Source organism: Gouania willdenowi, unplaced genomic scaffold, assembly GCF_900634775.1.
Source record: "Gouania willdenowi unplaced genomic scaffold, fGouWil2.1 scaffold_333_arrow_ctg1, whole genome shotgun sequence".
In the NCBI taxonomy this organism is placed as follows: Eukaryota; Metazoa; Chordata; class Actinopteri; order Blenniiformes; family Gobiesocidae; genus Gouania; species Gouania willdenowi.
Window position 1 is genome coordinate 161,925 of NW_021145095.1, and position 18,040 is coordinate 179,964.

General features: G+C 39.9%; 1 protein-coding gene and 4 non-coding genes across 5 annotated transcripts; 1 reads left to right on the forward strand and 4 right to left on the reverse strand.

The window, feature by feature from the left end:
* Positions 1–3,111: 3,111 nt before the first annotated feature.
* LOC114459670 (E3 ubiquitin-protein ligase TRIM21-like) lies at positions 3,112–6,747 on the forward strand. Its single transcript, XM_028441862.1, has 3 exons — positions 3,112–3,157; positions 3,695–3,826; positions 5,041–6,747. Exons 2-3 carry the CDS (start codon positions 3,818–3,820, stop codon positions 6,640–6,642), a joined length of 1,611 nt encoding a protein of 536 aa, XP_028297663.1. The 5' UTR covers positions 3,112–3,157; positions 3,695–3,817; the 3' UTR covers positions 6,643–6,747.
* A 7,867-nt stretch (positions 6,748–14,614) lies between these two features.
* On the reverse strand, positions 14,615–14,701 carry trnay-gua (transfer RNA tyrosine (anticodon GUA)). Its single transcript is given in 2 exon segments — positions 14,615–14,650; positions 14,665–14,701. It is a non-coding gene; the product is annotated as a tRNA-Tyr (tRNA).
* A 367-nt stretch (positions 14,702–15,068) lies between these two features.
* Positions 15,069–15,151, reverse strand: trnal-cag (transfer RNA leucine (anticodon CAG)). The gene has a single exon. It is a non-coding gene; the product is annotated as a tRNA-Leu (tRNA).
* Positions 15,152–16,804: 1,653 nt separating this feature from the next.
* Positions 16,805–16,891, reverse strand: trnay-gua (transfer RNA tyrosine (anticodon GUA)). Its single transcript is given in 2 exon segments — positions 16,805–16,840; positions 16,855–16,891. It is a non-coding gene; the product is annotated as a tRNA-Tyr (tRNA).
* Positions 16,892–17,257: 366 nt separating this feature from the next.
* On the reverse strand, positions 17,258–17,340 carry trnal-cag (transfer RNA leucine (anticodon CAG)). Its single transcript has one exon. It is a non-coding gene; the product is annotated as a tRNA-Leu (tRNA).
* Between the last annotated feature and the right edge of the window lie 700 nt (positions 17,341–18,040).

Here is an 18,040-nt window from a genome sequence, read left to right on the forward strand (position 1 = left end):
TGGTCACTGGGTCATAAGCCTCAGCAGACCTCAGATCTCTGGACCCATCGCTGCCTCCAACTGCAAAAATGTGGCCCATATATGCAACGACCCCAAGTCTATAACGAGGTGTTCCCATAGGAGTGATCAGTGTCCACTGGTTGGTGTCTGGGTTGTAATACTCAGCAGTATTCAGTACTCTATTATTCATTCCTCCACATATGTAAATCTTGTTGTTCTGGACACTGGACTAACTAGGGCTTCTGTGCCCCAGCACGTTTGACACCTATAGTCTGGATTGTTTACCTATTCTCAGTGAAATTATGCTGTTCCTGTACCTGGTTACAGAACACTTTGTTGACATAGTACCGACCTTCCCTTCAAGACAATGATAGCAACACATAGTCTCTGATTAACCAAGTTTGCAGAAAACGGGAAAACAAAAAAATAACTTCCTGAGAACTATTTACACAGTTTTGCCAGATTTTCCCAATAAAAGGGATGTTAAATGTTAAATGTGATAAATATACTTCCTGCACTAAATAACCTCACTAGTTCATTACTTTGCACTTGATCTGGTGACATGTTGGTAACCACGGTGATGTGGTTGAGTGAGAGCGCACAGAGCTTCTCGATCAGCTTCTGAACGTGTGCACTGGGCCAGTGGTTTTCTTCTGTAATCAGCCGTTGAATAGAGCAAGTTTTACACAAATCACCAGTTTCAGAGCAAAAAGCTGAGAAAAACAGGCTTTTTCTAAAAAAAATATCTCTCAGTGACTTTGAAGCAATTTCTTTTGCTTTATTGAAAACTATAACATCTGAACATTGGTATCCTTTGGCTTTTATTTATCAAAAAAACAACATTTGGCTCCAAAACTGAGCCCATTTATTGCAATTTAACCATGTAGTGTTAATAAGTGCCAGTTAAGTCAACTAACTAACTACTAACAAATAATATATAATTTCTGGGCTCAGCCTATTTGCAATGGTAACCTAGAAACCTGTGTATGTATGTGTTTGACAAACACTGGAATTATGTTTTTAGCAGCTGAGAAAATTAATTTATATCAGGCTTAATAAAGTATTTCTATTCTATATTAAAATATTGAGCTGCTGACATTATTAGAATTATCACAGTGATGATCAGAGACAGTGTTTAAAGTCCACAACACTTCAGAGCACAGGCACTGAGACATACCACAATATTTAATGCTACAATTTCTGTAATTTAAACCCATTTTTCTCAAATGTAAAGTTTTTAAGGCCTTAGATTTGGCTACATCACATTTAATACTTTACCTTTTTAAGGATTTAAAGACCATCTACCCTGGTTTGTGTGTACACGTACAGTACGTGTTTCCGATCACACCGCTTATGTCTCCTCCTCTGGCGGACACCACTGGTACGAGGCTCCGCTGCGAAACAGCAATCTGAAGCTAGAGTTGCCGCATCTATCGGACTATAACTGTTTTTCTTTTTCTTTAACTTGTCTGCACATGCTGTCAAAGGTAAGGCAATCATTATGAGACAGCAATGCATGTTTGGTTATTGCAATAAAATGAATTGATTTATTTTATTGCTTAATTGTGACCATCACCAGCCCTCCCTAAGGAAGGGTAAGAAACATTTATTATAGGGAGGATATAAAAAGGGAGAGCAGTGTTACAACTAAGTGGAGAGGGAGGGGGAAGGGAAAGGGAGCAGGGAGGAGAAACTCAAGGTAGGAAATAGAAAGGGTGGGGAAGAATAGATTGTTTTACAGTGAGGGTGAGATGTGAAGTTGTAGAATATATTGTGCTTATTTTGTTGTGTAATCAAGTCAGTATAGTGACAAGTATAAAGCTTAGCTATAATGGTGGTGGCTGTAGACAGGGATTAACGTGTCTAAAGTTAAACCCAGTATGAGTTTTGTCCCACAACCCAAGGCGTGCCAGTGCATCGTATACCAGTATATGTGCAAAAACCGCTACTGCAAACCCAGGAACTGCCCCGGGCCTGCAGATGCAGCCAGGCCAGCAGAAAGAGTGGGGACCAGGGAGCCCCAGGCCACCCCCCCATGGCCGAGCAACCCCCAAGACGCCCCCAAGCTTCCAGGCCGAGAGGCAGCCACCGCCCCCACAAACACACATCCGAAGAAGCCCCAAGCAGCCGAGCACCCAGTGCATCCCGCCACCGACCCCAACCCCCAACCCCAAGGGCCCCCGCCAGCATCCCGCCCCCTCCACCCACCCACACCCAAGCACCCAACCCCCCAAGGGGAGGGCCCAGAGAGGCCCCGCCCGGGACCCCAGCCAAGGCCCACGCCCAGCAGACGACCATTATTTATTTATTTATTTTTTAATTTACATTTTGACAAACCTTTTATTTAATACAGATGCCTTTGTGGAAAATAAATTAGATTCCAATTGTGGAAGATTTCCTTTTTTTCCTTTTTATGGTTTCTCCATGATATGTTTACTGTATGTAAGGGAACCAACAATAACTGTGGGGGTGAAAGTAACTAGTAACTTTGACTTTGAATACTATTTAATTGAGCTAATTTTTACTTGTACTTGAGTATTTTATGTATGATTTACTTGTACCTGTACTTGAGGATATATCAGTACTTTTTACACCTCTGTGGCTTATACAATGAAGTGACTTATATGTACGTTTTTGGCCAACAGCGCCCCCTGGTGAGTAAAATGTTCATTAGTTTTCTATTGTTGTATAAGACGCTCCCTCATTGGTAGTAATTATGCCTGATGTAACAGTCTATACATACAGTATATCCACTATGAGGAGTAAAATGTGTTTGCATTATTTAATTAAATATATTTGATCTTCCTATGATAATATGACATACATTTAATCACAAAAGGCAGCTTTGATCAGATCAATGTTGACAGGTTGTCATGGCAACTCAGGCTAAAATGGAAGCTCAATGTTGACAGGTTGTCATGTCAACTCAGGCTAAAATGGAAGCTCAATGTTGACAGGTTGTCATGTCAACTCAGGCTAAGATGAAAGCTCAATGTTGACAGGTTGTCATGTCAACTCAGGCTAAGATGAAAGCTGCAGAATCTCCACCATTCTACAGAATCTCCTCGTGCACCGTCAGAAACGACTAAAGTAGCTTTAATAATATAGATTAACGTTGACCAGCAGATGTCATCAGTGAGCAACGTTTGAGACCAAAGTAAGTTTCTAACAATAATAATGTCAACTTTAATGACTCATTTAGTGATTTCCCACAATCCAGTGAGTAAATACTGCTTGTTTTAATCTAAATGTGTTTACATATTTAGTAATAATCTTGTGTGAATGAGCTGATATTGAACGATCTTTGGAACGACTTTGTCATAAAAGCTCTTTTTAAATTTGTTCATTTTAACATTTAACATTTAGTCTGAATTGAATCATTATATACTGTGTGTGTGTGTGTGTGTGTGTGTGTGTGTGTGTGTGTGTGTGTGTGTGTGTGTGTGTGTGTGTGTGTGTGTGTGTGTGTGTGTGTGTTAGCGGCTTATAATATATACATCAGAAACTATAACAGAATGTCTCACTGCACGTAAAGCTACATATTATTATTATTATTATTATTATTATTATTATTATTATTATTACGTATTATGACAGGCCCATATTTCACTGGCCTCAAATCAACAGGAACAAGTATTTACTAATTTTAATGTGACACATTTAACATGTGATCATTACTTTGTTTTATCCCAAGATATAAATTGTAAATTGAGGAAACATTGGAATTGAGCTGCTGAAAGGAAGTGACGGATTGCTGCTCTGCTGCTTTTTATGGGAACAGCTTTAAACATTGAAGGGCTTAATTATAGGACGTCTAATGTCAAAGGTAAATGACAATTTTCTAGCTGTTTTTAGCATTTAGCTCATTTTGTTAACATTTAAAACAGGGATTCACATCAAACATGTTATATATAATTGTATACAATATGTTTCAAGGCTGTAGCTATTGAATATTTGTGGAATCCAGTATTCTACTGAAAATTCCATAGATTAACATATTTTTTAGTTAAAGAGAAATTATATTTATAAATGAGAAACTAACATATTTGACTAAGGAATGAATGAACCATTTGTTTCCTTTTTTAGATAATCAACACTTGCTTTTTAGCAAACGGCAATTGCATCTCAGGAAATGTGACGCGTTAATATAAAAATGAATAAAACAAACAAAATAACATAACTTTCTACTTCTGCCAAGTCCAAACATCTTCTCAGATATCTACAACTACATAGATATCTTTATTTGAGGAACATTGAAGATAACTTGAACTAAATTTTAGAATTGGTGACGTGATGTTTTCCATATCTTTAACTTTCATTTTATCAAGTCCAAATGAGGTTTGATATAAATGTAATGTTCATTTTGAAAAAAAGTTTGCCATTGGTTTCCATCATCTACCACCCACCACTAAAAGTCATGTGATGTGTGATATAATCTAAGAAAGGTCTCTACTGCTCATGGGAAACACATTTTTTTTTAATATAAATTAGCAGTGAATGGATTAAAAAAATAACCAATCAATTGCAAATCAGACTAAATAATTAAGATTAATCACAACTTGTGAATTTCAGTCACAAGTTGCACAGAAATTACGTGTATTTATAAGTTACAAGTAAAGTAATTTAATTTGTTTTCCCAAACAAAATCACTGTTAAATGTAGTGTGTGGTCCATGCAGACTTTAAAGGTTTGTGCTGTGTTAAACTTCAGTCTGTTAATACACAATATCTTGGTTATTTTAAAGAAAAAAGATTGTACATTAAAATAAAATGCGCAAAAAATCTAACCTATAATTTAGAAAAATTCCAGTGTTAATACAAGAGAACCTTAGAACTAATTTGAACCTTAAACATTAAAACTATTGCACTTTTACATTCAGCTTCTGAGGCACAGCCGACTGTCCACATTACTACAGGATGACTGAATCAATGCTAAATACTAGAGGTGATCTCAGTGAGATGGACTCAGAAACATTAGTAAAGGAACGTTCCACAACAATGAGAGTGTCCTGTTAATGTGCTGCTTGTCTCTGTCCCTCAGTGTGTGGACATGTCTCCTGCCTGCAGTGGGACGTCTGAACATCACTTCCTGTGCTCCATCTGTCTGGAGGTGCTCACTGATCCAGTCACCACACCATGTGGACACAACTTCTGCAAAACATGCATCAGCACACACTGGGACACCAGTACCACCAGCAGGTGTCCCGTGTGTAATCAGGTGTTCAGCACTAAACCTCAGCTGAAGGTCAATATTATGATGCGTGAGATGGTTTCTCAGTTCAGACGTGAATCTGAGAAGAAAGCAGCAGCACCAGGAGAAGTTCCCTGTGACGTCTGCACTGGAACCAAAGTGAAGGCCCTGAAGTCCTGCCTGGACTGTGGGGTCTCCTACTGTGAGACTCACCTGAAGCCTCATCTGACAGCATCAGGCCTGAGAAGACATCAGCTGGTGGAGCCTGTGGAGAACCTGGAATCCATGATGTGTCCAAAGCACAGCAAACCTTTAGAGCTGTTCTGTCAGAGCGATCAGACACGTGTCTGCTTGATGTGTTCTGTTTTGGAGCACAGGAGTCACCAGTTAGTCCCTCTGGGAGAATATCTGTTTGAAGAAAAGAAAGTTTATCTTCAGCAGATGATCCAAAAGAGACGAGAGAAGCTGGAGGAGATCAGAGAGTCAGTGAGGATCAAGAAGGAAGCAGCAGACAGAGCGAAAGCTGAAGGTGTGGAGATGTTCATTGCTCTGATGGAGCTTGTTCAGAGAGGCCTGAAGGAGCTGATGAAGACAATGGAGGAGCAACAGGAAGTAGAAGAGAGAGAGGCTGAAGGTTTGATCAAAGAGCTGGAGGAGGAAATCTCTGAGCTGATGAAGAGAAGCTCTGAGGTGGAGCAGCTCTCCCACTCTGAAGACCACCTCCTCCAACACTTCTGCTCCCTGAAAGCTCCTCCAGCCACCAAGGACTGGACAGAGGTCATGGTCCATCCATCATCATATGAAGGAACTGTGCTGAGAGCTGTGGCTCAGCTGGAGGACACACTCAGTGACGAGATGATGATGATAAAGATGTTAGAGATGAAGAGGCTGCAGCAGTTTGCAGTAGATGTGACTCTTGATCCTCTTACAGCTAATCCTTACCTTGTCCTGTCTGATGATGGAAAACAAGTTTATGACAGTGATGTGTGGAAGAACCATCCACACAACAAAGAGAGATTTTATCCTTGTGCCAGTGTTTTAGGGAAGCAGAATTTCAGTTCAGGTAGATTTTACTTTGAGGTTCAGGTTAAAGGAAAAACTGACTGGGATTTAGGAGTGGTTAAAGAATCCATCAACAGGAAAGGAAACAACACTGCGACTCCTAAGAATGGTTACTGGACTGTGGCACTCAGAGATGGAAATGTGTATAACGCATGTGAAGATCCTCCAGTCATTCTTTATCTGAAGTGTGTTCCTGAGAAGGTGGGTGTGTTTGTGGACTATGAGGAGGGTGTGGTCTCCTTTTATGATGTAGATGCTGCAGCTCTGATCTACTCCTTCACTCACTGCTGCTTCACTCATAAACTACACCCATACTTTAGTCCTGGTTTAAACTATGGTGGTAAAAACTCAGCACCTCTGATCATCTGTCCTGTCAATCAAAGTGAATGATCAGTGTCATGATGAAGTCTCACCAACAATAGATTCAATGGTTCTCTGCAACCATTCACTTCTCCAGGTTGGTTACGCACTCCATCCAACCTAACATGTATGTTTCTCAACAGTGGGAGGAAACATTTTATTAAAGAAGTTTCACATTTGGTGTTTGGATTGTGATGAAATAAAAGTGGATCAAAAAAAAAAATATTTTACAAAATTATTCATTGTACAAACGTGTTACATGTTTTATGATCAGTTAAAATGTGTTAGTGGTTAGTAAAATAGGAACATGATGATTTTTTCTATGGATTGTAATGAAAATAAAATGCTCAGGAGTTTTTGTAAGTCCATCTAAGTTTAATTTGTAATTGTGTTGAGTATAACTGTGGTACATTTTATTTTTAAGTGTTGTATGTGGGTATAAATGTTGATATATAAAACTATGTACACTTTTCTTTTTCTTTTGTTTTTTGTCATATTAATTTTGAAACCTACATGTAAAAGAGGGTGATTGAACGTCGAAGACGTTTTCTCTGTTTATCCAGGTTTACTTAATTTTAATTGAATTTAACTGCTTTTTTTTGTTTGTTTTTTTTTTTTTTATTTCTCTTAGAGTTTTATTTCAAGAAAAAAGCACTTGTAAAGATCACAGGCATCTATACACTTTATTATTGTATCTGTCAAAGTGTGTTGTATGCCACCCTTTGTAAACTTTGTGTAATTGTTCAAACAAAAACACAGAAAAATAAAGAATTTACAAAAAAAATGTGGTGAAAATAAAGCATTTGCATGAATTAAGAAGAATAAAGTGTTCAATCAATCAATCAATCTTTTATTTGTATAGCGCCAAATCATAACCAATGGTATCTCAAGACACTTTACAGTAGAGCAGTCTTAAGGACGGACTCTTCATTTTATGGATACACACATATGCATATATACGTATATACACATACATATGTATCCCACACCCAACATGAATTCATCATGGCGGCAAGGAAAACCTTCTGTTAAGCAGCAGGAACCTTGTGTGGATCCCATTCCTATGATGAACAGCCATCCACGTTATGCTGTGTTGGGTGTGTGCAGAGGAAAGGGTGGAGACAGAGCCGCTGAGACTCTGTAACTCCACACTGAGGATCCCACGGACCTGCAAGACAAAAGCCAGAAGGAGTACAGGAGCAAACACACAAGGGAAGAAGCAGACATAGAGGGAGTGTTTGAGAGAGGAATGGGACCCTCTCCGGTCCCTCTCTAACCTAAATGACCTCTCTCTTAACGCCCTCTCCAACCTCTCTCCAACCGAGCATGCCAGCCCCCCCCCCCCCGGCAGTCTATGCCTATTGCATCTTAACTATGAGCTGGTTCCTAACTAAAAGCTTTATCAAAGAGGAATGTTTTGAGCCTAACCTTAAAGGTAGAGAGGGTGTCTGCTCCCCGAACCGTGGTTGGTAGATGGTTCCAGAGAAGTGGGGCCTGATAACTGAAAGCTCTTCCTCCTATACTACTTTTAGAGATGAATGGAACAACGAGTAGTCCAGCATTTTGAGAGCGTAGTGTTCTGGGGGGATTGTATGGCACTACAAGCTCCTTGAGATAGACTGGTGCCTGTCCATTTAGGGCTTTATAAGTGAGAAGAAGAATCTTGAATTCTATTCTATATTTTATGGGAAGCCAATGCAGAGAGGCTAATACAGGAGTAATGTGATCTCTTCTCCTAGTTTTAGTCAGTACACGTGCTGCAGCATTTTGAACCAGCTGAAGTGTCTTAAGCGACTTGTTCGGGCAGCCTGCTAAAAGAGAATTACAATAATCCAGTCTAGAGGTAACAAAAGCATGGACTAGCTTTTCGGCGTCGCTCTGAGACAGGATAGATCTGATTTTAGCAATGTTACGGAGATGAAAGAAGGCAGTTCTTGAAGTTTGTTTTATGTGAGAGTTGAAGGATAAATCCTGATCAAATAGAACCCCAAGGTTTCTAACAGTTGTGCTTCGTGCCAGAGTAATGCCATCTAGGGCAGTTAGACTAGCATAGGTTTCTCTAAGGTGTCGTGGGCCCAGTACAATGACCCCAGTCTTGTCTGAGTTAAGAAGAAGAAAATTTTGGTCCATCCAGGCCCTAATGTCCTTTAGACAGGCCTCAAGTTTAGATAGCTGATTTGTCTCATCTGGCTTCATTGATACATACAGTTGGGTATCATCAGCATAGCAGTGGAAGTTAACAGAGTATTTTCTCATAACATTACCAAGGGGGATCATATAGATACAGAAGAGGATTGGACCTAGCACAGAGCCCTGAGGAACCCCGTAGCTTACTTTAGTGTACACAGAAGACCTATTATTCACGTGTACAAACTGGTACCTATCAGATAGGTAGGACTTAAACCAGTTTAGGGCAGTCCCTGTGATTCCAAGTAATTCCTCTAATCTCTCTAGTAGAATATAGTGATCTATAGTGTCAAAAGCTGCACTATGATCTAATAAAACCAGCACTGAGAGTCGTCCTTCATCTGAAGCCCAGAGTAGATCATTAGTTACTTTAACTAAAGCAGTCTCTGTGCTGTGTTGAGCTCTAAAACCTGACTGGAAGTCCTCGAACAGGCTGTTGTTTTGAAGGAAGTCACAGAGCTTGAGCCGCCACAAGTTTCTCAAGAATCTTTGAAATAAAAGGAAGATTAGATATAGGCCTGTAGTTTGCTAAAGTGCTGGAATCAAGAGTAGGTTTTTTGAGAAGGGGTTTGATTACAGCTACTTTAAAGGACTGTGGCACGGAGCCTATTGATAGGGATATATTTATTGTCTCCAACAAAGATGGGCAGACTAGGGGAATAACTTCTTTAAACAGCTTAGTTGGGATCGGATCTGAAAGGCAGGTCGATGGTTTGGAGGATGAAATAATAGAGTTAAGTTCCTGAAGTCCTATATGTGTGAAACAGTTTAGGTTAGGCCTATTTACATTTAATGGTACAGCAGGCCCAGGTGAAGGCAGGGAGTGGCTAATTTTATCTGTAATCTTATGAATTTTATCGTTAAAAAATGTCATAAAGTCCTCACAGCTGAGGGCTAGAGGAATCATGGGCTCAATAGAGCTCTGACTTTGTGTTAGCCTGGCTACAGTGCTGAAAAGGTACCTCAGATTATTTTTATTTTCTTCAATTAGTGAGGAGTAGTATGTAGATCGAGTATGTCGTAAGGCTGTCATGTATTTACTATGGCTTTCTTGCCAGAGTATTCGTGACTCCTCTGTTTTATTGGAGCGCCACATTCTTGTTTGAGTGTGTGAGTTTCAGAGCTAAACCACGGAGCTTTCCTCTGACGTTTAATAGTTTTTTCCCTCAATGGGGCAATTGAGTCCAAGGTGGATTTTAGTAGACTAGCAGAGCTATCGACAAGCAGATCCAGTTGAGAGGGGTTATAAATATAATAATAATATTACAAGTAAATAGAACTACTGGGGATTACACACTGCTATCAGGATAGCTGATACCTCACTGTCACATTATTTATCTTATTTTTTACTAAAGTAATGTGTCTGTATCTAATCCTTATTAACAGTCTTTTACTTAATAATGTACTTTTTTTTTTATTTACCATTTATTCTTTCTTTATTATTGTTTAGTGTTTATCCTTTTTATTTGTAATATTTGTTGAGCGGCTGTAACGTAAGTAATTTCCCCCTGGGATAAATAAAGGACTTCTGATTCTGGTTAATATTCTTACCTGTGACGATGTTAGTTGAGATATTTACAATTCCTGTTATATCTAGTCACAATTAAATATTGGACATTTTACTTATATGTTAAAATTTCTGGAAGACTATTTTATTCTAACATTTAATATGTCAGATATATCTGGAATGCAATTGCTAAAAATGAATAAATTAGGGCAAAACTAAATTACGTTGGGTGTTACACTGAGCCAAACAGTGCTTATGTTAAAATAACTAATTATTTATTATAATAAAGACAATATTCTTAAGGCGTACATTAGTGTTTGATACATTTATAATGTCTACTGAATACAGAAAAAGATGATTTACATGGTAAACACTGCTTTCAGTTCATTAAGCTCACTGGGGACATCGAGCAGAGCTATCGACAAGCAGATCCAGTTGAGAGGGGTTATAATTAATATCATAGTTATTTATTGGATGGTGCACTGAGTTTAAGGCAGCAGGAATGGCCTCTTTAAATTTAGCCACAGCACTATTGGACAGATTTCTACTCGTAACTATTTTATTGCACAGTGCGAGATCCTCTAGGATAATGTTAAAAGATATTAAAAAGTGATCTGATAGCAGAGGATTTTCAGGGTAGACTTTTAGTTCATTAATATCAAGGCCATATGTTAGAACAAGATCAAGAGTATGATTTAAACGATGAGTAGCTTCATTAATAGTTTGAAAAAAGCCAACTGAGTCTATTAGGGACATAAAGGCTGAGCTCAGGCTATCACTATCTTTGTCCACATGGATATTAAAATCTCCTACTATCAGTATTTTATCAGAACTGAGGACTAAGTTTGATATAAACTCAGAGAATTCTGATAGAAATTCAGAATAAGGGCCTGGAGGACGGTAAATTATCACAAATAAGACTGGCTGGCAGGTTTTTGATTTGGTATGAGATAAATTTAAAACCAGGCTTTCAAAGGAAGTGTAGTTGGCCTTTGGTTTAGGATAGATTAGGAGAGAGGAATGATAAATAGCTGCTACACCACCTCCACGGCCTATGTCTCGTGGCATATGAGTATTTAAATGACTGGGAGGAGTGGCTTCATTTAAACTAACATATTCATCTTGATACAGCCATGTTTCAGTTAAACAGAATAAATCAAAGTTATTTTCTGAGATAAGGTCATTTACTAGTAGAGATTTGGATCTCAGTGATCTAATATTTAATAGAGCACATCTAATGGTTTTATGTTTTGGTGTTTCTAGATTTGAGATTTTAATTTTTTTCAGATTTTTATAATTGATAGCTCTTTTATTTGATTTTATGTTAAAATCATTGTGAAATATGGGTCGGGGGACAGACACCGTCTCCATAAAATAATATTCATCACCATCACAACAGTTGCCATGGCGATGAACACAGCTATCATAGTAGCAATGGGAGGGAAACTGTCCTAAGGCAAGCGCAGAGGGGCGTGGAGGACTCCCCCTCTGTAACATGGTCTCATTCATGAGATGTCATAACAGTGACTGTGCCATGTTTTCTGATAGTAGAGATGCTCCCTCCAAAGTAGGATGGATTCCATCTCTTCCTATCAGGTTCGGTTTTCCCCAGAAGGATCTCCAATTATCAATGAAGCCCACCTCGTTTTCTGGACACCACCTCGATAGCCAGCGGTTAAATGATGACATGCGGCTATACATGTCATCACTGGTCAGATTTGGTAAGGGACTAGAGAAAATTACGGAGTCCGACATTGTTTTAGCATAAGCACAAACTGATTCAATGTTCACTTTGGTTGCTTCCGACTGACGACGTCGGGTGTCATTAGTGCCGACATGGAGGACTATCCTATCAAACTTACGGTTACTCTTTGCCAGCAACTTTAGATTTGATTCTATGTCGCCCGCTCTGGTTCTGGGATGCACCTCACGATGCCCGCTGACTTCGCTAGCTTCACGTTTCTCACTATGGAGTCGCCAATTATCAGAGTTTGTTCCCCGGTGAGTGTGTTGTCCTCACGGAGGGGGGAGAACCTGTTTGAGACGTGAACATGGTGGTGTCCCGAGCGGCTTTTTGACCTTCGACTATGCTTACGACGGACAGTAACCCACTCATTGCTGGCCGGGGGGGAAGCTAAGCTAGAGCTAGCACGGCCCGCACCGGCTAGGTCCTGCTTGCTAGCTTCGGTTTTGGTATCAGGGGTGCGGAACCGCTTCTCCAGATTGTTGATCCTCGCCTCCATATCTAACAGTACGCTACACTTTATGCAACTACCATTGTCCCTAAAGGAGGACGAGGAGTAACTAAACATCTGACACACCGGGCAGGAGAGCGGAGGGGAGGAGAGAGAAGCCATAGGTGCTAAATTTAAGCTAAGCTAAGCTAAGGACAAAAGGAAGTTTAAAGGAGATACTGCCTATAAGAGGCGAGATTGCTTTTTACTTAACCTTCGTACGTTTAACTGTACGGTAAAAAATTCAAACAAGTGTTTTCAAGGCTAAAATATCAATGACAACAAGTTTGATTAGAGTTAGCAGAACACAGTAGTAGAGCGCTGCAAAACAGAATATATGCTTATTGTCCTTGCCACATGCAAAACTTGTATGAGCGTTTTATCTACAATTTATACGAAAAAAAAAAAAATCAGGATTGCATAAATGCCTTGTATTGCTGTCATGAGTGGGATTTGAAACCACGCCTAGTCTATGACAAAATCTTCAAGAAACAATCTAAGCTATGCTAACATTTTCCCACTCTTTCCATAATCCTCTCAATTCAACCTACTCACCACATATTGCAGAGGCCACAGGTGTTAGTTTTTTGTTAGAGCACCTTTGGCTCCTGTGGCTAACAGTGCTTGTTTGTAATGCAAGATTGTCCTGAAACGTCACAGAATCTTGTTTAAAGCCAAGAGCAAAATTGTAATAGCCAGGATTTGTCCCATTGAGGGCAGTCACTCTTACATTATTACAAATGTACCAAATTGAAATACTTTGACTAAAATGTTGAGAATTGGACTATGACCAATCAACAACACTACTTCATACCCCAAATACACCTGTATTCAGCAGAAAAAAGTGGTGTGCAGATTTATTGACTGTTTAACCCATTCAGTGCCAGCCATTTTCAGAGCTTCGACCCCCCTGAGTGCCAGCCGTTTTGGAGCATTTTGAGAGATATTTAAAGACCCACAGGATATTTTGTACTATGACTATCTGAAATCTGAGACCAGACTCTGAAAGATTGAGGCCTCTACTTTCATCAGAATTTTGTTTGTTTGTTTTTGGCTTGTTTCGTTCACCCGAAATCAGCCCTTGAATAGAACAAGTTTTACACAAATTGCCAGTTTCAGAGCAAAAAGTTAAGAGAAACGGCTTTTCCTAAAAAAAATCTGCCAGCGACTTTGAACCAATTTTTTGTACTTTATTGAAAACTATTACATCTGAACATTGGTTTCCTTAAAAAAACAAAAAAACAAAACAAAACAAAAACAAATAAATAACAACAACACTGAGAAAAGGCTTTTAATGGAAAAATTATCATTATTTTGCTATCTGGCTCACAGTTTAATGTTTTACTTACTGTATTTTGTATCCCTCCCTGTCAGTTGCACAGACGTAACTTCCTCTTCCTCCCGACATGCTCGGATGACCCGTTTAGTTTGGTAGGTTGATGGTTTTATCTCACAATCACAACATTATCAATAATCCACTAAAGTCCACACATGTTCTGTGTTAGTATGTGGTGCTGTGAGCTGCTGGATACTTCACAATATCACTTCATAGCGCCATAATCTCCCTCGTCCCTGCTTCTCCCTCCTTAGCTAATGGTAGCATCAGTGGCTGATTTCCCATCTAAAGGTGCACTGCTGCCACCTTCAGGGCACCAGTTGGTAACTGCAACACATTACAGCTTAGATATTGATGAAGGGACTAGCGCCCTGTCCAGGGTGTACCCCCGCCCAGCGCCCAATGAGAGCCGGAGATTGGCACCAGTGACCCCTGCGACACTGACAAACAGGAATAAGTGGGCCTAAAAATGGATGGATATTGATTAGGGACCTCTGCTAGGGTGTATTCTGTTAATCTCCGTGATAAAATGCAAATAACGAGTTTTCTTGTCAATGGCACTGAGCAAGTGGATTTGAAATGACAAATTATCTTGTCAACGGCACTGAGTGTGTTGAGGATACAGGACATTTTCCTTGAGGATCGTCTATCAAGAGGTTGCTGGCCTGCAGGATGGGCACCCGAAGGCAAAATAGTTGAAATATTATGGCTGATAAGATAAACTCGTGAAAACATTATTCCTTCGAACCGGAGTTGAACCAGTGACCTAAGGATCACTGCAACCCACTCTACAGTCCTCCGCTCTCCCATCTGAGCTATCGAAGGTTCTGCTGTATGGGCTAGTTAGCTAGCTAATTACCTGGCTTGCTGGCTGGATGGATTGGAAGAACCTGCTGTATGGTCATGTCTCAGCTGCCTCGGCTTGCCCACTGTGGCTTGGCTGGCTGGCTTTATTTAAATATATTGTTTTCTCTTCTTTCAAATTATACAACATGAAGTCAGTTTCTTTTATCAGAGTTATGCAGTTCGTGCAACTGGGACAAGCCTAAGCAATATTCTTCCCTTTTTTTTGGAACTGCAAAACAGAATATATGCTTATTGTCCTTGCCACATGGAAAACTTGTATGAGCGTTTTATCTACAATTTATACGAAAAATAAATGAATCAGGACTGCATAAATGCCTTGTATTGCTGTCAGAAGTGGGATTTGAGCCCACGCCTCCTGAGGAGACTGCGACCTGAACGCAGCGCCTTTGACCGCTCGGCCATTCTGACAAAGTGCCATTGTATAACATCAACACCCCCAGTCTATGACAAAATCTTCAAGAAACAATCTGAGCTATGCTAACAAGCTACTCAATACTCATTTTCCCACTCTTTCCATAATCCTCTCAATTCAACCTACTTACCACATATTGCAGAGGCCACAGGTGTTAGTTTTTTGTTAGAGCACCTTTGGCTCCTGTGGCTAACAGTGCTTGTTTGTGATGCAAGATTGTCCCGAAACGTCACAGAATCTTCTTTAAAGCCAAGAGCAAAATTGTAATAGCCAAGATTTGTCCCATTGAGGGCAGTCACTCTTACATTATTACAAATGTACCAAATTGAAATACTTTGACTAAAATGTTGAGAATTGGACTATGACCAATCAACAACACTACTTCATACCCCAAATACACCTGTATTCAGCAGAAAAAAGTGGTGTGCAGATTTATTGACTGTTTAACCCATTCAGTGCCAGCCATTTTCAGAGCTTCGACCCCCCTGAGTGCCAGCCGTTTTGGAGCATTTTGAGAGATATTTAAAGACCCACAGGATATTTTGTACTATGACTATCTGAAATCTGAGACCAGACTCTGAAAGATTGAGGCCTCTACTTTCATCAGAATTTTGTTTGTTTGTTTTTGGCTTGTTTCGTTCACCCGAAATCAGCCCTTGAATAGAACAAGTTTTACACAAATTGCCAGTTTCAGAGCAAAAAGTTAAGAGAAACGGCTTTTCCTAAAAAAAATCTGCCAGCGACTTTGAACCAATTTTTTGTGCTTTATTGAAAACTATTACATCTGAACATTGGTTTCCTTAAAAAAACAAAAAAACAAAACAAAACAAAAACAAATAAATAACAACAACACTGAGAAAAGGCTTTTAATGGCAAAATTATTATTATTTTGCTATCTGTCTCACAGTTTAATGTTTTACTTACTGTATTTTGTATCCCTCCCTGTCAGTTGCACAGACGTAACTTCCTCTTCCTCCCGACATGCTCGGATGACCCGTTTAGTTTGGTAGGTTGATGGTTTTATCTCACAATCACAACATTATCAATAATCCACTAAAGTCCACACATGTTCTGTGTTAGTATGTGGTGCTGTGAGCTGCTGGATACTTCACAATATCACTTCATAGCGCCATAATCTCCCTCGTCCCTGCTTCTCCCTCCTTAGCTAATGGTAGCATCAGTGGCTGATTTCCCATCGAAAGGTGCACTGCTGCCACCTTCAGGGCACCAGTTGGTAACTGCAACACATTACAGCTTAGATATTGATGAAGGGACTAGCGCCCTGTCCAGGGTGTACCCCCGCCCAGCGCCCAATGAGAGCCGGAGATTGGCACCAGTGACCCCTGCAACACTGACAAACAGGAATAAGTGGGCCTAAAAATGGATGGATATTGATTAGGGACCTCTGCTAGGGTGTATTCTGTTAATCTCCGTGATAAAATGCAAATAACGAGTTTTCTTGTCAATGGCACTGAGCAAGTGGATTTGAAATGACAAATTATCTCGTCAACGGCACTGAGTGTGTTGAGGATACAGGACATTTTCCTTGAGGATCGTCTATCAAGAGGTTGCTGGCCTGCAGGATGGGCACCCGAAGGCAAAATAGTTGAAATATTATGGCTGATAAGATAAACTCGTGAAAACATTATTCCTTCGAACCGGGGTTGAACCAGTGACCTAAGGATCACTGCAACCCACTCTACAGTCCTCCACTCTCCCATCTGAGCTATCGAAGGTTCTGCTGTATGGGCTAGTTAGCTAGCTAATTACCTGGCTTGCTGGCTGGATGGATTGGAAGAACCTGCTGTATGGTCATGTCTCAGCTGCCTCGGCTTGCCCACTGTGGCTTGTCTGGCTGGCTTCATTTAAATATATTGTTTTCTCTTCTTTCAAATTATACAACATGAAGTCAGTTTCTTTTATCAGAGTTATGCAGTTCGTGCAACTGGGACAAGCCTAAGCAATATTCTTCCCTTATTTTGGAACTGCAAAACAGAATATATGCTTATTGTCCTTGCCACATGCAAAACTTGTATGAGCGTTTTATCTACAATTTATACGAAAAATAAATAAATCAGGATTGCATAAATGCCTTGTATTGCTGTCAGAAGTGGGATTTGAACCCACGCCTCCTGAGGAGACTGCGACCTGAACGCAGCGCCTTTGACCGCTCGGCCATTCTGACAAAGTGCCATTGTATACCATCAACACCCCTAGTCTATGACAAAATCTTCAAGAAACAATCTGAGCTATGCTAACAAGCTACTCAATACTCATTTTCCCACTCTTTCCATAATCCTCTCAATTCAACCTACTCACCACATATTGCAGAGGCCACAGGTGTTAGTTTTTTGTTAGAGCACCTTTGGCTCCTGTGGCTAACAGTGCTTGTTTGTGATGCAAGATTGTCCTGAAACGTCACAGAATCTTGTTTAAAGCCAAGAGCAAAATTGTAATAGCCAAGATTTGTCCCATTGAGGGCAGTCACTCTTACATTATTACAAATGTACCAAACTGAAATACTTTGACTAAAATGTTGAGAATTGGACTATGACCAATCAACAACACTACTTCATACCCCAAATACACCTGTATTCAGCAGAAAAAAGTGGTGTGCAGATTTATTGACTGTTTAACCCATTCAGTGCCAGCCATTTTCAGAGCTTCGACCCCCCTGAGTGCCAGCCGTTTTGGAGCATTTTGAGAGATATTTAAAGACCCACAGGATATTTTGTACTATGACTATCTGAAATCTGAGACCAGACTCTGAAAGATTGAGGCCTCTACTTTCATCAGAATTTTGTTTGTTTGTTTTTGGCTTGTTTCGTTCACCCGAAATCAGCCCTTGAATAGAACAAGTTTTACACAAATTGCCAGTTTCAGAG